Source organism: Etheostoma spectabile, chromosome 13 (assembly GCF_008692095.1).
Source record: "Etheostoma spectabile isolate EspeVRDwgs_2016 chromosome 13, UIUC_Espe_1.0, whole genome shotgun sequence".
Lineage (NCBI taxonomy): Eukaryota > Metazoa > Chordata > Actinopteri > Perciformes > Percidae > Etheostoma > Etheostoma spectabile.
Window position 1 is genome coordinate 14,578,853 of NC_045745.1, and position 20,380 is coordinate 14,599,232.

The 20,380-nt window shown below is 39.7% G+C and overlaps 2 protein-coding genes across 7 annotated transcripts; both read left to right on the forward strand.

Annotated features, from left to right (window-relative positions):
- Window positions 1-670: 670 nt before the first annotated feature.
- lcp2a (lymphocyte cytosolic protein 2a) lies at window positions 671-13,925 on the forward strand. 6 transcript variants are annotated; one of them, XM_032533698.1, is made up of 22 exons: window positions 671-918; window positions 1,015-1,293; window positions 2,266-2,328; window positions 2,767-2,813; window positions 4,286-4,351; window positions 4,904-4,929; window positions 5,146-5,186; window positions 5,545-5,734; window positions 6,532-6,617; window positions 6,719-6,773; window positions 7,064-7,141; window positions 7,815-7,840; window positions 8,107-8,126; window positions 8,897-9,010; window positions 9,283-9,301; window positions 9,388-9,406; window positions 9,507-9,594; window positions 9,884-9,939; window positions 10,673-10,755; window positions 11,905-11,979; window positions 12,220-12,369; window positions 13,094-13,925. In XM_032533698.1, the coding sequence occupies exons 2-22, from the start codon at window positions 1,216-1,218 to the stop codon at window positions 13,241-13,243; spliced, it is 1,530 nt and encodes a 509-aa protein (XP_032389589.1). In that variant the 5' UTR covers window positions 671-918; window positions 1,015-1,215; the 3' UTR covers window positions 13,244-13,925. The 6 variants fall into 6 exon arrangements, with proteins under 6 accessions (XP_032389589.1, XP_032389593.1, XP_032389592.1 ...); XM_032533702.1 differs by having other exon boundaries at window positions 9,887-9,939; XM_032533701.1 differs by having other exon boundaries at window positions 9,391-9,406.
- Window positions 13,926-17,933: 4,008 nt separating this feature from the next.
- foxi3a (forkhead box I3a) lies at window positions 17,934-19,866 on the forward strand. Its single transcript, XM_032533704.1, has 2 exons — window positions 17,934-18,608; window positions 19,058-19,866. The coding sequence occupies exons 1-2, from the start codon at window positions 18,059-18,061 to the stop codon at window positions 19,735-19,737; spliced, it is 1,230 nt and encodes a 409-aa protein (XP_032389595.1). The 5' UTR covers window positions 17,934-18,058; the 3' UTR covers window positions 19,738-19,866.
- The last annotated feature ends 514 nt before the right edge of the window (window positions 19,867-20,380 follow it).

The window sequence follows — 20,380 nt, forward strand, 5'->3', positions numbered from 1 at the left end:
TCAAGTGCAACATATATTCCCATCCAATTAGATTGAAGTTGGTATTGATGACACCAGACGGTAAACTCACTGAAATTATTTGAAACTAAAGAAACAAGCCAAATTTTGTAAAATGTAAGGAGTAGAAAGTACCGATATTCGTGTTAAAAATGTAAGGACTGTAAGTAAAAAGTCAGCACAAAAACAAATAGTAAGTTAAAGTAAAAATATCTGAAAAATCTACTTGAGTTAACAAAAAATTTGTACTTCCTTACTTTCCATCTCTGTAAGTACCTAATACAACCCCACTCCAGGTCTAAACTCTCTCTTTAATTTGTAAATAGAAGTAAGAAGTAGTAGAAGTAAAAGTGGCATGAAAAGAAAATATTCAAGTAAAGTAAGTACCTTATATTTGTGCCTAAGCCCAGTACTTGTAAATGCACTTTGTTACTTTTCGCCATCGAACTTTACCAAAGCTGCAGTTTAATTTAGTTAATGACCTTTGTGAATCTCCGGATGAAGACAACTCCATGCATCTGATCTCAGTGCTGCTGCAGATATCAGGCTGAACTCTCAAACTGATCCAGAGTCTGTAACTTCCTGCTTCCTCTCTTGCTTTAAAAAGAAAAAAAACTTGTGTTGAGTTTCTTGTAAGCTACAGCAAGTGGGTGCAACTGCACCATCTGTTCTGCTCTGTGGTCAGGTGGGGGGAGGAGGATGCCCCCCCTGCACAGTCACTTCCTCTGAGATGGAAGGAGGGAGGGAGAGAGGGGAGGAAAGAGAGGCGAATAGATAGAGAGACATAGACACAAAGAGTGGTAGAGAGGGAGAGAGAGAGAGAGCAAGAGAAGGAAGGAAGGAAGCCATTTTGGTTTCTCAGTAACATTTACTGCCTGCACTTTGCGTTCTTCTCTCTATTTTCTTCTCTTTGAGTGAGTGGTGAGTTGATTTTGAGGAAGTAAAACTTTTTGACGACGTCTGTCAGTTATTCTATTTTCTACAAGTCTTTAAGAGAAGTTTGGTTTTGCATTTCAGGAAGGAGTGGTGACGAGCAAGGCCCTTCTGTCTGCTATCGTGTGGACGTCCAACTGAAGAGCACCTGAAGAAGAACAGCACGACTGGGAACATAAAAATTCATCTTCAGGTGATCGTCCTCCTCTCAAATGGTGGTCTCCTCTTGTTAAAGTCCTTGGTTTGACATCAGCTGCACGGACGTCGACACTTTGAGGACAAAGGATGAGCTCTGACCGAGGGCCGTCTAGGGTGGAGGTGACGGGGTGGAGCCCACAGCAGCTGGCAGACTACCTGAAGAGGGTGAGACCTCAATCGATACTCTCACTGTCTCACACTTTCTTTGTTTCTTTCTTTCTGGACACAGAAATCCTTTAAGTAAGACTTGATACTTGCTGCAGGTACAGTTACAGTCAGAACATTTGGTATGAGTCTTGTGTCAAATTCAACTTTGGTGATTTTTGAATTCCAAATTTGGATCGTTGACCAATAACAAGCCGCCCTGACAGACCTGATCTTAAAGGGAACAGAGAGCCAAAATGGAGAAAGCTATCGCAGCTGATTAGCTGTGTCACCATCCAGTTTTGGTGAAGCTCCTCTGTCAGAGTATAAACTGGTTTACACACAGTTAGCAGACAGGAAGACCTCACACATGATAGAGACTTAGGCCGCATTTCCCCTGCATAGTACGGCTCGGTTCAGGAACTGGTACTTTCTTTGGTACCAACTTTGTTGAGGTTCCAAGGGAACTGAGCCGGTAGACGCCGCAGTAAAAACAGACCGCTGATTGGTCAGAGAGAATTAGCACCAGGGCAACATCCTGCACAAACCTGCCATTTAAAAAAAGGAAAAAATAATCTACTGTCAATAGCACCTGCAAATGTTTTATTTACACAAGACCCGGATTTTTATTTAAATGGCAGCCGCAAAACTTTGCCGTATACTACTTACAGGGCTTGATGTTATCATCCACCATCACTAGCCACTTTTGCGGGTGGCATATAGGTCTATATATGTATATATGTATATATATATACATATAGTAACACTGGTCGCTGGAGTGTTGGGCCACTGCCTTTAACAGAAGCACAGCTGTGATCCAGTGAGCATCCCACGGCCGTCATAGTGGCCCGTCCGCCCTGGCGGTCAACAAATCACGCACACCAAACCAGCAAGCCAGGGTGGAAAGACAAGGCAAATACTTAGAAAACCTTTAATCCTCAATAAATCACACTGTGTGAGCTACGTCACTGATGTTTGAAATGTGTGTTGCAGATGGGACTGTCTGGCTGTGACAAGGTGGTGATAAAGAACGCCATCAGCGGCTCCAGATTTGTGGTGAGTTAAGTTACATTTAAAAATGTTTTTTAAACATCATAGTGAAATAGTCCTGTCAGCTGAGACAAGGTGAAAAAGATGGAGGCAGAGAAGAAGGGGAGAAGAACATAGGGATGTAGGGAGGAAAATAGGGAGGTCAAAAGTAGGGAATGAAGGAGTCTGGGTGGAGAAGACGGGGGTTATGAGAAGGTAGAAAAGGAAGGAAAGAGGTGAAGGAGGAAGAGAAGGAAAAAAGGAGGTAGAAAGGGCAGAAGGACGTAGAGGAGGACAAGGAAATAAGGATGAAGAGAAGGAAAGGAGGAGTTAAAGAGAACATAAGGATGAAGAGAAGGAAAGGAGGAGGTAAGGTCTGGTTAAGACTCTAAAATTTCCTCACAATGATATGAACACATATCCTGTTTAACACAACATTTTCACAGTTTTCTCTTGTTTTTGTAGAATCTGAGTGAAAACGACCTCCAGAAATTCCCCAAACTTCACGCTCCGTGAGTACAGACCAACTGCCTATTCATATCTCAAAGAAACTATTAATCATTACCGTCACACGCCCACTGTTTTTCTGGAGATGTGACTGTTATCCACACATGATCAACAATTATCAAACCAGTGGAAGGCTAAAGATATATTGGAAGTGGAAGGCTAAAGATAGCTCCACTGGTAGCGTAGACCAGTTTTTGTGCCACGCCCCTGATTACAAGCAGGACTGTTGTCATCTTTCTTTGTAAAATGAAGCCACCTTTGGACCGTTTCCCCCCCATACCGCTATGACGTCTTCTTATTGCTAAGTTTCCTGCAGCAAAGACGCATGCGTTTGATGTCACTGTTATAATTGCGAAACTGTCGTCATCGGTTTATCTCGCCTCTATATCCGATACACCCAGGTGATTGGTGCAGCTTAGCTACAAGGGTATAGTTAATGAGCAGCATTACTCAATGCCAAAGTAACTGAGCAAATTCAAATTATGCTCTCGTGAGACATCTGGATTTTCGCAAACAACTCCACACAGACAGTCCCTGCCCGGGAATCAAACTCTGCAGTGCCAACTGGCTGTGAGGCAGAAGTGCTAACCACTGAGCCACCTTCCTATTTGGATTTTTCTCTTATTAAGAAGAGAAAATGTATCTATTAAAAGTTTTAAAATGGTTCAACATCTCATAACCCCAACTATTTTAAATTTGGAGACCCTTTTGACTTACATCACACCAGGAATCTTAAAAGTTGAAAAATGACTTTCTGAACAATTAGATTAGATTAGATTAGATTAAATTAGATTTAATCAAGAAATATTTTAGAAACTTTTAAATACAAAGCAATCGAGAATCAATGGGAATCGATAGTGGGGTAGGAGCTTATCGATTCCTTTTCCAATTCCAATTTCCTTTATCAATGCCGGCATGTTTTTCTAACAGTTTTGCAATTACAACAGTGACATCAAACGCATGCGTCTTTGCTGCAGGAAACTTAGCAATAAGAAGACGTCACAGCGGTATGGGGGGGAAACGGTCCAAAGGTGGCTTCATTTTACAAAGAAAGATGACAACAGTCCTGCTTGTAATCAGGGGCGTGGCACAAAGTTTTGGGCCTTGTAAAAAGGTATTTTCTATGCCCCCCCCACATCCACAGCTGTTCATTCTAGTATCTTTTTGGGCCTTCCTCACATGAGGGCCCTGATACTCCTATCGACATCTAAAACACACGATTCACTCTCAGTGGTTTCTGTGACATGAGAAATACTTTAAAACATATTCATGTTTAAAAATACAAAGACGACCAAACTACACAGAGCTATACCCATAGAGCCATAGCCTCACCTAGTGAAAAAGTCGCACCACTGTTGTTAAACTTAATTAAGATAATTAATTGAGAAATCCCAAGTTCATATTGGGTGTAGCAGCTTATTACATTGTTAATGATAAAGACCAGTTTGAACAACCTTTTATGTTTCTGTCTCTTCAGGATGATCTCTAAGATCAGCGTTGAAATCAGCAAGAAGGAGGAGAGAAGAAGAATATTTAGTAAAAAGTCAGATGTTGACCCACTTTCCACTTTCACCCACTCACCTTTGCTTTTATCATGACTTTGTTTTTTTTGTTTTTACTGATTTAAATATAAAATACAATACTGCTGTTTTCTGTAAAGTAGAGTACATATTTAATGTCATACAGACATGTTGACTGCCTGGGCTCTCTTAAAGAGCCCCTGGCCTTCAGTCTGCCTTTCTGTTTTGGTGTTATTTAGTTTTTTATGTAATCCAGGATCACATTATAAAACACAGTTGTTGCGTCACACTACACACACAGAACGTGTTTAAACAAATGTGAAATTATGAATACATATTGTTTTTTGAAATTACATAATAGACTGCAGTAATTCAACCTATGTTTAGACAGATATGTTATAGGAATATAATAGTGGGTTTAAAATAATATGCTGTGAAGTAGCAGGTCTACTTCTGTTAATAGGCCTGTTACTGTGTTTTTAAACAATGTTACTGATTATGTCATTCAGCTTACTGTTTTAAACCTGCAAGCTGTAAAACTCATAATAAAAAAGTAATCTGTCTTCTCGTTACAGACCAACGCCCAAATATCATGAACCAGGTACTTTTCTTTTATTAATTTATCACAAACCTGCTTATGTTGGGTCAAAATGGTTAGGGTTAGTTCTTTACAATATTTATATACTGTATATATACAGCATATATGTTAAACATTATACTGCTAATATGTTCTGTCAATGTATGTACTGTCAATGACGTTCATCTTAAATTAAGTATAAATACATAGATATTAATTCTCCTGCTTTCTCTTTTGCAGAAATGGCTGCTGACGTCCAGAGTTGGCCTGAAGACGAGTTTGTGAGTTCATCTTTTTATTTTTGTCTTTCTTTTCAGTGACGTTTGACCAGAAAAACTCTTTTCTTCCATCTCTGTCCCTATTGGGATTTAGAAGTAACATGTAATATGTTCACAATATCACAAGTGACAATCTCTGGGAATTGAGATCCAAAGTGATCACACCTCTAATTACCACTTAATCGCCAAGGCGAGAGATTAGATTGTTACTTTAAAAATGTATTTGTTTTTATGGTGAAAAGAATACATATGCTGGATATATGGTGTTGATTGCTAAGTGGTTGTACTTTCCAAGGTGTTCAGGGTGGTTGCTTTAGTGTTCTCTGTGATCCACCTTTCTGTCTGTCCTTCACTTCATCAGGATGATGAAGAGTGTGAAGATGACTACGAGAGTCCATTCAGCGGTAATGAGGACGACAGTGTGGAAGACTATGAGACCCCAAGCGACGACCCCAATTACCCCGATTACGAGCCCCCTCCCACCGAACCTCTAGAGGACCTGGCTAAAAAGCTGTACCCCACCCTGCCCATCGGAGACAGTGATTACATCGGTAGATAACAGATAGTATGCAGCCTCACTCTCACTACTCGACGCTTTTTCCATACAGATGGTGTTTTAGTTGGTTTTGGACCATTTAAAGTAAAGAAATATGACATTTTATGTTATTGTTTGCACCATTTGTTTGCTTTGGTCTGTTATGTTGGGCAGCTCCTCTAGTTATCTGAGGTGATGTCCTGCAGTTACAGTTAATCATGATACTAAAGTAGAAAATCAGATGGTTATCTCTTCAGATTTAACATATTTCTTCATACACGAGGACTTGAAAGTACAGCGAGTATCAGGGTAACTATTAGAAAAGAAATTAGGTGACAATATCATGAGAAAAAAGTCGTGATGTTTTGAAAATATAGTTGTAAGCTCAGTTCATCAACAGAAAATACAGACTGCTTTCATCTGTTCATTACAACACAGTATTAAAATCTCCACTTCTTATTAAATTTCGACTTTATTCTCTTACCACTTTTGTTCTTGAAATATTATGACTTTATTCTCATTAAATTAAATTCTCAAAAAAATTATTGTAGCAATATTATGACTTTTTTTTCAATATTGCAACTTTATTCTTGTTGGTATTTTTTTACCCCTAATATTATGTTATAAGTTTATTCTCATTAAATTAATACTTTATTCTCTTTAGTCTCTAATTTATTTCTCAAAATATTACAACTTTATTCTCAAAAGAATTTTCTACCCCTCAATGGGGCCTTAACACTTCATCGTATGAAAGGAAACTGTCAAAATTATTTGTGTGTGTGTGTGTGTGTGTGTGTGTGTGTGTGCGCGTAGATAACCATTTATCCTCCAGAGGCCAACCCCCTGCTGTGTGTCCCCGCCCCCCAGTAGCCACCCTGTCTGCACCTTCACCTCGGATGGTGAGTCTCATTTTAATCCTCAAGTGATTTAAACATTAGTGTTAAAGTATTAACACCAGTTCAGTTAACTAAACTTTGTAAATGTGTGCTTGTGTGTGTAGCCAGGAGAATCTTCCTCTAGAAGAGACCCCTCCCCACACTCTGGAGCAAGAAAATGTAAGTCCACGTGTTTACAGACACATCTTCATAACCCAGTGAAATGTGACCATACGGACATAAAATACATATTGATATATTTCCCTGTTACTTGCAATTCCCATGCATGTCATTGTCTCTGATGTCCGTCCAGAATAAATCCACTTAGAAATCATAGAAAAAAGATGCTGCAGAACCTTAAAATCATGTTTTTTAGTTTTCTTCAGTATGAAAGTAATTCATTGGTAGTTGTCTGTACATTCATGGGTACATGATTTGGCATACTGTTTTAATTCTGTTGTTGTGTTCAGTTCCTCCAGAGCCGCCACAGGTCTTTCGTAGCAACAAACCGGGCCGAGATTTGGGATCCAGCGTGTCCCCGGCCAGAGGTAACCCTGGACCTGCATGCTTTTTTTAAAGGACAACTATTGCAGATTGATTTCCTTCCTTTGCTTTCCCTTCATTTTTTTATGAAAAATAACCTGCAGGGAGAAAATCCATCAAAGTCAACATTGGCAATGTATTTTTTTTCCAAAAAACAAACAAAAACTTTGTAACCTACACATCTGGTGCATTCAGTACCTCATCGCCTACCTCTGCAACAAACTACAACTATAAAACAAAGACGGAATTTGAACAGGTTGAAAACTAAATGTTCAATTCAATGGATTTTATTGTTGTCATCTTTATTTTATTGCATAAACGTTTTCTTCATAATCTCCTGGCAGACATACAATGACAACATGAAACAAACAAACAAAAGATTTAATCAAAGTGCCCATATTATGAAAAAAAAACACACTTTTTCCAGGGATTTGGGGTGTTATTTTGTGTCTCTACTGCGCATGTGCAACTCCTAACAAAGATAGTATAAGTGAGATGTCTCACTCTGTAGCTAAAACAGAGACCCAAACACAGGGTGAAAAGAGGAGCCGCAGCAATGCAAATGAGCATAATATGGGCGCTTTAAATTAAATGTGATGTGTTGATAATCTATATAAGTATTCTGGTATTTAGCTGATGTTGTAATGACAATGTCATTTACTTTTCTTTGCTACCCAGGACCTCATCGCAACACAGTGGACAAGGTGAGGTTTTCTTTTTAACTTAAGTTTAAGTTTATTTAACAACAAACATGAGTTTTCAGGTGGATCTGTGTATATGCACTAAAACTGAACTGAACTCAAGGACATTTTTTCAGAAGTTTAATTTCAAAAATGATATGCCCTGTGATCATATTATTAGCATAGAAAACTGAAAACAAAACCAAGAACAGAACATTGAGGAACTCTATTTTCACCACGAACACTGAAAAATTCCCTTTAACTTGTAATTTTATTTCTGTTTCTTACAGCCAGGCACACATTCTTGGAGGTAAGAACGTACACCGTGTTCATCCTATTTATTAGGGATAAATAAGAGGCTGAGCCCTCTTCCATGTACATAGACAATGTTGGACCTGACATCAAACGGTCTTTACCCTGCCAGCTCCCTATACAAAGTCTGTGTAATGTCTGGCTGAGCCCATGTGTGAATAGAGCAGCTCATTGTCCGAAGAATTAACAGCGAGTATATACGGAGTACAGTATATCCGCTGGGAAAGGTAAAGGATTTCAGCATACCCACTTACAAAAACGCAGGGATATCGTTACTTAACGATGATTGTTTTGTGAGAGAACTTTTACACTTAGGTTCATAATTTAACCCCGTCTGTGTTGCGAGTCGCCTAGGAACAAGCAACACAGTTGCTTGGCAGTCGTTCTCTGTAATCTGTCTTTCAACCTGACCCTAACCTTAACCCTTCGGTGGTAGCTGCTAACTCAAGTGTTGATGCTTGGGCAGTATGCCAGTTTTGTTTGGTAACTAGAGTTATAGAAATGCGATCATAGGACTGCGTTCCTGAACCTGCAGCCTCCTCTATTGCAGTAACACAGTATAGGCTGCTACTCTAACCCCTCGGCTTAACCAAACAAAGTGTTTCCAGTAGGTGAGAACATATCTGACACGGACAATCTCCTGTTGTGTGCTACATGTGAGAAAGGGAAACTTCGGACAATGTCCGACCCTTGTTCGTCGGACGTTGTCTTGTGAGAAAACGGCTCTAAAAACATCTGAACCTAGTCTTTCATCTTTAATGTGTACAGGCCTCAGACAGATGCCCCCGATCCTCCCACATGGAACAAACCACCCGCTCTTCCTCCGTCCTCCATCTCCGTCAGCAGGAGCAACTCCTCAGCCAGACCTCCTTCTGCCAACAGGTCTTTACGCAAAAGTCATTCATCAACTAATCTGAAATTGAATTGTGAAGTTTTTTCAAACAAACTTAACTTTTCATCCAATTAGTTAATTATCTCAGTGTGTGAATTCATCAGTCAGTCATTCAGTCACACACGCACGCACACGCATGCACGCACGCACACACACAGTTTTGTTTCCTTATTTATGTTTTTACTTCAATTCCTAATGATAAAACCGTTTGTTCAAGTTATTTGATAATAACCAGATTTTTGCATGTGGTTTGGTTTTACAGGTTTGATGGAAGGAGAGAGGTAAGTTTCTGCTCTGACAGCGTTTTATTGTGACGGTGAATTTGTCTAGAATGAGCTCTCATCCTTTTCTTCCTTTCTCCTCTCAGCAGCAAATGCCAGATGAAGGTGAGATTTCTTTTTTTTTGCTTTTTTATTATTAAGTCCGTAAACAAAAGTATATTCCAAAATATCAGAGTGATTCTTTAAATTCTTCTCTATCTTTCAGCTCCTAAACACAACACTTTACCCCTCCAAAATAAAGGTCACCTCCCCCGTGTTGGACTCCCTGGGTCCCCCTCACGCCAAGGAGACAGGTATGGTGTACACCACACTGTAATTGTGCGTTGTGAGAACACAAAAATCTTAAATTGGGACCGTAGTCACAAAACATCTTAAGGCTAAAAGTAGCTCCTAACTTGCTGTATTAAGAGTAACTCTTTAAAAAGAAATGGGCATGCCAGTCCTAATTTTAAGACTTAATGTTTTCGCTCCACGTGTTTTAGCTCTAAAACTAGCCATTAAATCTATCAAAGGTTAGAATTAAGCCTACCTACCTTTCTGGCATGTATGATGCATAATCTGTTTCTTTTGTTTGTTTTTCAGCAGTCTGCCTCCTGGTGTTCTCTCTACAGGCTCTCTGCCTCACAAACTGAAGTCTGGTAAGAAGATAACAACACAAACTCAAAACTATTTTGGGAAATTGTCTCCTTATTCTCTTTCTTGCTGAGAGTAAAGCCTCATTCAAACGGGATTAACATTGCCTTGGTCAAGAGGTGAATGACAGGCAAAACTCTCCCAACTTCTCTTTTTGACAACTCAGTAAAATATGAACACACAGACATGACATAAATATTGATATTCACTTCCCGAGGATATCGTTGTCTCTGATGTCCATCTAGAATAAATGTATTGGAAATCATAGGAAAAAAGGCTGCAAAACCTGCCTGAGAGTCATAATTTGTTTTACGTTTTCTCCAATTGAGTTCAGTTTTAGAGTAACCCAGTGGTAGTTGTCTGCACATCCATGGGTACATTGCAAACAGGAGCTGCTGATAGATTATTCAGCGCACTGTTGATGGACACACTTTGACTAAATGTATGATGTCTTATTGCCTCTCAAATACGCCTAATCATATATTTTACACAGCTTCGATGTGCTGTTATTGTTGTTAATGTGATATTATACCACCATCAAACCCCACCCAGTCTTATACCAGCCCTATGAAAACACTAGAGGGTGCCATGTCACAGACTCTGTAGCTGCTTCATCCAGCAGCAGGAGCATTACTATCAACAAGTTCTGTGTGTGCGTGTGCGTGTGCGTGTGCGTGTCTGTGTCTGTGTCTGTGTCTGTGTCTGTGTCTGTGCGTGTGCGTGTGCGTGTGTGTGTAGCAATTGCCGAACAAAGAGGCAGCTTTGTAGGATCAGACAGACAGTCATTTCATCCTTCTCCAGCCACAACAGGACACACACAGGTAACAAAACACACTTACACACACACACACACACACACACACACGTTTGTCTGTCTCTACGTGTTAGGACCCTCATTGGCATTCCCTAACTCCTTTTTCTAACCTGAACCTTTAAATTAATTCTTAACATTCAAACGGTACTTTGACATATCAGTCAATCAAGCAATCAATCAAACTTTAAATGCCATTCATTCATTTCATACAGGTTAGCTTCAGAGATGGCTGACAATAAAAAGACTGAACATGTGTGGACCGTAAAAATAACAAAAAAGACTAAAACAATTAAACAATTTGAGACCAATGCACGCAAGATAAAAACTTTTTTTTTGCAGTAATAGTAATAAAAGAGGGTGAAATATACTGTAACTACATTAAAGAACTACATGACATAGATTAAAAATACAAAACAACTTCAGAAATGATGTTAATAAAGCACATTAAGATGAAATAAAAAGCTGAATAAAAGCTAGACTAAAACTAGATGAAATACATTAAAAAGACAAAAGAAAGACAAATGAAATTGACTAGAGGGAAAATATACAATGTTAATAATACATACATTAACATTTTTACAGCATATATACAATTAAGTATGTCAATAATATAATGTAAATAATGTCTATAAACCATTCTCAGCAGTGATTACAATTGATCACAATGCAGAGATGTCCTCACTACAATGGTTTAAAACGGTTGGTCCTCACAAAGATAGCAATACAAAAACTATTTTATACATTTCTGAGCTTTAGGGACACCAAATCCATCAAAGACACTTTCATATCCTCACCTAATTTACTGTAATGGTCTCCTAACTGGCATAAATCAGAAAATGATTCATAGACGCCAAATGAACCAGAACAACACAGCTGAAATACTAACAAACCAAGAAAAGAGCTCAAATGACCTCTGTCTTAATGTCTTAATTAGATTAGATTAGGTTTAACTATTTTACTCATTGCCTTAAAAGCAAGTCATAGCCCCAGACTCTGAATTTCTATGTTCCTATAAACCTGCACACAGTTTGAGGTCCCCTGTTTGCTGTTAATGGTGTATATCTAAAGATATTTTTCAGTGTGAACAGCAGGTGGCGATGTCGTCTTTGTGTTTGTTGCTCTGTAAGTATAATGGTTTTACATTTATTGTGTGTAGGAGCTGGACCCTCGCTGGTATGTGGGTAAAGTGACCAGAGGTCAGGCAGAGAGATGTCTAAAACAAGTCAAAAAGGTAAAAAAGTAAAATAAAAGTTGCCTACCGAACTTTTTATGTATTCCTTTGAATTTAGTTTTTTCATTGACGGTATTAGTTACTTTGCATGCAATGTTTTGATGGAGATAATTTGACTGAATGTAAAGAAATAGGCCTATAGGCCAAAATGTATGGGGAGTATAATAATATGGGGAGTAGTTTAACATCAGTGTTTCTGTGACATCCACCCCTCATGTATTATTCTGTGACTGTGTTGAGGACGGGACATATCTGGTCAGGGACAGCACCCGGCAGCTGGCCAGTCAGCCCTTCACCCTGATGGTCTTCTATCAGGATAAAGTCTACAACATCCAGATCAGACAGCAGAACCAGAATTTCCAGCTTGGAACTGGACTCAAAGCCCAGGAGGTAAACATGAAGTTACTGACCAGAGGCCTTCAAAAGAAATAGTTATCTGTTAAGGGGCTAAGCCTGTTTGTGTAATAACTGTATTGACGTTGGATTTGAAATGAAAATGAGAGTGTTGTCCCATTCACTTCAATTGACCATTTACAAAAAGCAGCGTATCATCTGCTAAGTACTTTCATTTGTGTGGTTACGTAAAGCAAATACACTTGCACTATAAGGGAGTCTGTGTTGGGTGCTATCAGAGTTGAGGCCAATGTTAGCATCTCTGTCCTGTTTTTGATTTGGGGAAGTTTACACTCCAGTTTAGACCTTGTCCTCAGTTTTTTTGTTATGTAACGTTAAAGTGAAACAAACTGTCCAGCAGAGAGTCTGACAGGATGACTGGTTAGCTCAGACTACAAGAGGTTTAAATACTAACATATTGAAGTTTTGTATGTCTGCACGCTAATTCAGTATTTAACATTTACCATTTTAGCACACTAGCATGCTATGTGAGAATTAATCCAGTATCAGTTTTAGGACTCCTACAGTCCTTAACCCTCCAACTGCTTTTTTTAAATATGCTGGGAGGAAGATAATTTGTGGGTGTAGTTATCATTTATATATCCATAGTATTGACACAGCCAGAAGTGTCTTTAGCAGCTCCTAGTTGACATTAGAGAAAGCGCAGCTGGTGATTGGTCAGGAAAACTTTAATTGTGCGTGTGTGTGTGCGTGTGTGCAGTCTTTCCCATCAGTGAGTGGCATCATTGGCCATTACTCCCAGTCTCCTCTGCTCCTCATCGATGCAAATAACCGCAGCTCCAGCCAGCAGAACCAGTGTCTGCTCTCTGACCCGGCTGGATACCACATGACCGAAGAGAAGTGGTCCTGACCGGATAAACTGGATCACACCAGATCACGAAACTAAACCAAAGGGAATTAAGATTATTGTCCACCTAAAACGCCATTCAGGCGTGGTACTCGTCAATACTTAATCCAGCGTTTTAGGCAGTATCTGTGGGATTTCCGACACTGGTATCGGTATGGGAACAAGTCCATACACATGCTCAGGTATTTATCTGTAACATTGAGTAAAAATGATTTTGCACATGTTGCTTTGTGTGCTTATGTTTGACCATTGACAAATTAGAGTTTCTAGCTTTATCTCAGTGCTCAGTTTTGAGTTTAAAGTGTTTGACACAATAAACCTTTAAAATTAAAAGCTCTAGAACTTTTCTGAGGTTTTAGATTGTGATGTCTGCATGACGATACTTATATATTGAATCAATGCTATATTTCTTTAGCATTTAGTTTATTAGTTTATAAGTATATTTCACATTCAAGCTCTGCATGTTGATTGCAAAACTTGTCCTGGTTCTGTCTGCAGCTAAGCAAAGAAAATCCCACATTTCATGATTGTATTTTCCATTCTTTATGTTAAACAATGCAGATGAAACCTCACAAGCCTCCAGTGTTCATACTTTGTGCATTCAGTGTGGGACATTTCAATTTCACTGTAAATGTATCAGATGTCTTTTCTCTCAGGTATTTGATTACAACATCATGAAAACATTGGAAGCCTCATTGTTTCTCTGAAGGAGTAGAATATAAATATTTAAAATTGTAAAGAGCATGTGTTCTGATTGTCCCAGCCACTATGACCAGTTTGTAGCCACATTAGCACCCCATTGAGTCTGTAAGGCATCACAACACTAACCAGGTAACGAGAAACCGACCATGTTTACACCTGGTTTTAAAAATGTTCCCGGGATACAAACACAAGTGGAAAACCGAGACACAATGCCGACTACACCTGTGTCTATAGTGCGTCTCCAGATGGCCGCTAGTGTTCAGATTTTGTTATTGCCTACGTAACTTCCACTAGAAGGTCAAAGGGCACCGTTATTATGTCCACACTCTCGCCAGTCACGTTAGCAGTCGTGTCGGTACAGCTGGAGATGTTGCTGTCAGCAGAATCCGACCCATATCTTTTTATCGCGCAAAACGCAACACTTTGTTCAACTCGTGATAAAATGAGAAAGTTATAGTGTTGCCGCACTGTCACCCAAACAACCACCACGACACAGACTTTTCACTGAGTAAAGGTTTTGGGTTTGGTGCTCTTATACTTAGTCACCTCACTTCCTCGTGGGTCTTTTGGAGCTGCTCAACAATCAACCCATAAGGGTCGTTTTCTGGGTGAGGATGGTCTGGAAAGTTGCTTTGAACCAGTTAGAAACTGTTGAAAATGACTAGACGAAAAACAAGTTGTCTGTTTCTTTTTCAAATTAATTTTAGGTTAAAGCAGTGAGGGCTAGTAGGATTGGTACTAGTGACAGCATCAGAGGTTTTAAAGGGTTTATTCTCATGTTGAGTCAGTGATGCTGAATGTCTGTTGTTTAAAGGTCATTAATGCGAAACAAGTTTTGCCAGTTACCTTAAACTGGACAATATTTGACAGTTAAAGGTTGTCTCTTACTTTTTTTCCATGAGCCCCTGCACCCCCCTCCCTCTCTCTTTGTATAATCCAAGTCAGTTATAGTTCAGACTGTGTGTGTTGTTATGTCTGTGTCGTCTTCGAAGGCACCGCGGGGCAAAGATTATTGCTGGCACCGCCAACTGTCATCACACACACACACACACATACACACACAGGTGTAAATTATAAATCTCGTTGGCAGGAAAGTGAACAGATAAGACCGCTGTCTGTTTCAGTCCAGACACACTGAGACATTGTGCTGTCAGTGACCTGGATTTATGATGGTTTAGACTGATGATGTTGTGATTATAAAATTAAATGATAATACAAGGATGAGTTTGAAGTCACTAAGCAAGGCAGGTGATAATAATAATAATAATAATAATAATAATAATAATAATAATCTCCACTACAGACAGAAACCCGGGCTGGATGGAGCTTCAGAAAGGTTTTGATGACTTTATAAACTAGTTAACAAAAAAATATTCCAAATTGCATATATTCAAACTGATGTAGATTTTTTTTTATGCGGCTAAAAAAAGTTGCTGACCCGTATTATATAACTCCATTAAACACCACCAGACTCCTTTGACAAAACCAGTCATTTGCTGATCTTCCGTTTCCTTGGTCAGTTAGTCAGTTAGTGTTGCTGTGTGACTTTCTGATCAGACCTAACGTGGCGTTCACAGCAGTACAACGCTTAATGAGCCATCTAAGTTACTGGAGGTAATACATTGAGCATAAGGATATAGTAACAACATTATGCAGAAGGTCACAAGGGGAGAAAGTTTTTAGAAGGGCTTTGGAAAACAGCATTTTGACGCATAAACATACATACTTCAGCCAAGATGTGAATACTTAAGGAACTTGACAAAATAAGGAAAATGATGTACTCATCCTTTAACTACTGTACTTAAAGTACAATTTTGAGGCATTTGTACTTTACTTGATTATTTCCATTTTCTGCTACTTTATACTTCTACTAGACTACATTTCAGAGGGAAATAGAGTACTTTTTAAAAACATTGTAAAAGTAGGTTACTAATGCATCTCTGAGACAAATCAGGTTTTGTTTCATAATTAAACATTTATTATATAATATATAATTTATAATATAGCACCTTTCAAAACACAGTTACAAAGTGCTTCACGATAAAAAGAACACATTTAAAACAAAGTTGTTGTTTTTTAAATTAGTGCCTAAAAAAAAAAAATCCAAGTTTGATGTCTGGTATCTTTATAAAGATTTATTGACGACAAACCAGTAGATGACTTAGTTGTGGGGATCATCTTAAAATAGCGGAACCATTACACTGTGGCTCTGTCAAACAATGAATCCCGATTTACAGGAGAACATTTATATAAACATTCAAAGTTAGACTGAAAGGTTTACATTAAAGGACAACGTTTCCGTTTGATTAGGATTGAATTGCTCCTGTGAATGCTGACATGCTGAAGGTGTGTTTGGGGTTTTAAGAACAATAGCTTGGGCGACACCTCAAACAGCAGCTGAGGGTCTGGCAGTCTGCAGTTACTTCTAAAGGAATCTGAACACCCTGAATCAGCCAATTTAAAATTACCATTTTCTCTCAGGAAGTAAATAGACTCTTGTTTCAGTTGAGCCATTATTGACTGCTTCAATAAGACGGTACAAATAAATATATAAAACTAAAGGGTAAAGGATACTTTTTGGTAGATTTTCAAGAAAATCCCATACATTCTGAAGACTCCTTTAAGCGTTACCTTTAGAACTTGTTGCATTTCTATAAAGCAAATATGTTGCCAAATAAAAAGGTACTATAGGAGCTTTGGACTTTGGAACACATGAAGAAGCCCTACCTCACTCTGATGACATGTTCAAGTAAAATGGTTTGAAGACTGAATACATTTATCAATTCGGTTATTAGTTCATTAAATGATTATAACCTCACTAACTGTGTGATATGATGGCTATAACAATATATAACAATGATGCTTGACTATTGTGGCTGACATGGGCTCACTGCATCCTCTATAATATTTTGTCAGTGACAAAAGCACGAAAAAAATTCTGTTGTATGGCAGGGTGGCACACAATAGCATGGTAACTTTTGATTTACTTTCCCCACAACATGCTGGTTTCATTTTCCAATTTCAGCTTAATTCTTTGTCTAATTTTACCTGATGCATTCAGGTAAAATGGGACAGTCACTCAAAACCCTTTGCCATAAAAGGTAAAGTGTATATTGATAATATTTTAATTGTTATATTTGTCTTATTTGAGGTTTTAATCCTAGTTATTTCAGACCAATCAAAATGATTGTGTTATGTAGGACATCTGTAGCTGCCAATACTTAAAGAGGCAAGATGTAAAACCTTAACTGACTTCACCCTATATACAAATGTATGTATATTCAAGTTTTTACAATGAATACTTTCTTTTAGTGGTTTGAATTTATTTTCTCGAATGTATCAGTTCCTTAATCTACAACAATAGAAACAACTCAATCACACATCAGAGATAATGATATCCGTGGGAAGTGTAAGTCCCACAGAATGATATGTGTTTCATGTCTCTACCTGTGACATTAACCCTGTCTGAATGGGGCTTACGACCAGATAAATCACTAAGATGTTGCTTATATGTCAAAATAAATACATGTTTGTTCGTTCTGTGCAACACTTTCATATTGTGTTAGTGATGGAAGCCTGCAGGAGGCTCTAACAGGAGTTTAGACTATCAATGTTTGTTTTATCTTTAGTGTTTAGAATCACTGACTTTTGGCAGACAAGACGCTGTAACGTCTAAAACTGTAAAAAGAGCCTCAATCCCTCATTTGTCAAGCTGTGTGTGTGTGTGTGTGTGTGTGTGTGTGTGTGTGTGTGTGTGTGTGTGTGTGTGTGTGTGTGTGTGTTTATCTCTGTCTGTGGTGACATACCTCAGCATTAAATCCTCAGGCTCTTATCTGCCTGAGGGAAGTGAATTCTGTGAATCACTTACGCATGTGAATCCGAGCGTGTGTATATTAGAGATAGCACAGTAGCCAATCAGCTTGTCCGTGGGCGGGGCAGCAGAGTATAAGTTCCTCAGGTGAGCAGCAGCAGGTGGACAGGTGCAAGAGGACACCGGCTGTGTGTGGCTTCTACAGACACACATTTTTATATAAGCACACACTGAGCCAAGCAGACGAGGACATCGCCACAGACAGATGTTTATGTAGAGAGACAGGAAGGAAAAGAATTTACAGCATGGCGTCCTTTGTCACAGAGAAAGCTCCATCCGTCCCCCTGTGTGGACGCTCTCTACCCCAACAGGAGCTTCCTTCTCTGGGCCTCGATCCGTCTGACTTCAGCCTGTACAGCCCTCCAGCTCCTCCTGAGCCCAGCCTGTCTGCATCCCAGTGGCTCCCAACTTCTAACAACCACAGCGACCCGTACCTCTGCGTCAACAGCCCAGAACCAGGCCCCATCTCTGGGGCCACAGGACTCCCTCCAGGCTTCTTCCCTTATCTCTACAGCCTCCAGAGGCCCCTGTTCCCCAGCAGCCCCTGGTTCTCACTGTCCACCCCGGAAGACATGATGCGCCTGGTCCGCCCGCCGTACTCCTACTCGGCCCTCATCGCCATGGCAATACAGAGCGCACCTGAGCAGCGGCTGACACTCAGCCAAATCTACCAGTATGTCTCAGACAACTTCCCCTTCTATAGCCACAACAAGGCTGGCTGGCAGAACTCCATCCGCCACAACCTGTCGCTCAACGACTGTTTCCAGAAGGTTCCCCGCAACGAGAGCGACCCAGGTGAGCCTCGAATCCAACGTCATCCTTTTTTTTTACCACAAATACATAAAAGTATGCCAAACCAAACTCCAAAAATTGTTTCCATTCCAACAATGGTAAAAACTAGCTGGTTCTTGTTGTTCTTTGAGGTCATAGTTAGATTGTGATCTTGAATAAAAAGTGAAAATAAACAGAGGAGCCAAGGGCTTTGTGAATAGACTAAAACAATTCCAGTTCTAATAGTCCTTTCTTTAAAAAGAACATTCAAAAATGAAGTGTTTTTTAAAGGGGTTTTAGTAACATTGAATCTGATGTTAAAGCCGCCGCTGGGCTGTTTTGTTTCTGGATATTTAAACCTTCTGAAATGTGTTTTTCTTTCATGTAGTCACAGAAAAGAGAAGTGAAATACAGTACATGCTTTTTTTTTTTAACCTCACTCTTCCTCTTCCCTCCTCTTGTCCTCTCTGCAGGTAAAGGAAACTACTGGATTCTGGACCCAAACTGTGAGAAAATGTTTGACAACGGAAACTTTTGCCGCAAGAGGAAGAGGAGGAGTATGAAAGGTAACGTGAACACTGGAAAGCAAACTTCTTCCTGCTCATCCTCAGACTCTGGCCTGTCAGAGCCCAGCCCTAAAATTCCCAGCATACACTGCAGTGGCGGCAGCAGCGTTGGCGGCAGCACTGAGCTCCCTGCCCTCTCAGACACTCCCCCCAGCCTCAGCAGCTTCCTGTGTCCCCTCCAGGATTCCCTTCTCTCTCCTCCCCCTCTTCTTCCTTCTCACGCCAGCTCCCCTGAGCTATACGTGCAGGTGCCGGACCATGCCTCCCCCCCTCTTCCTTCTCAGGGACATGCCTCTTCTTACTCGCCCGGCGCCGTGGTGCCGCAGTGGGACGCCTGCAGCTCCTCTCCTCCCCTCTACTCCTCCCTTCATCACTCCTTACCTCCTCCTCCCCCCCCTCCACCCTTCTCCTACCTCGCCGACCCCCAGGCCGGTTCGCCGCCTCTCTACATCGACCTGCAGACGGCGTCCTGTCTTCTGACGGACTTCCAGGAGGCCCAGCAGCTTCTGCAGCTTCAGTGTGAGCCTCTCTCCTCCGGGGGCTTCGCTGACGCGCTGCCCCTCGACTCTCTTGTCCTCCACCAGTGACACAAACTGGTGGTGACACCTCCAGAGAACGTCTTGTGTTTACACTGAGAACTGATGTGAATTTTATACTTTGTATAGTATTTTTTTTAATTTGTAAAATGTCTCCAGGTGAATGTTTGACTAGATTCAAACAAGCCAATGCACTATGCTTGCTGTAAAAAGTGTGGGAATGTTTGTATTTATCTTTTTTTTTTTGGGTGGGTGAATGTTTTTTCATGGTGTGAATATCAGTTGAATGTTTGTAATAAAAACAAAACAAAAACAAAGAAAATTCAACGATTTTGAATGGTCTGGATGAAAAAAGAGACATCACTAAGACATCATCGTCAGATATTATTTATTTAAAGTAAAAAGACAACATAAACGAGGAAATAATTGATTGTTTTTTTTAACAACTAATTCATATTTTAAAATTACAACTTAAGAAGCAAAACACTAAAGAATTAAGTAGGCTAAATAAACAAAGAAACCAAATAATGTAAAATTCCCAGAGAAGAAAATGATTATATAAATAGCAATAAACTAGCAATACATGAGCTGTGGCACTTCCTTTTCTAACACTAAAATATAAAATCATGCTGTCCGGAGGATAATCAGTTGATATTGTGTGTGTGTGCGTCTTTGAGAACTGTAAGTCTTGTAA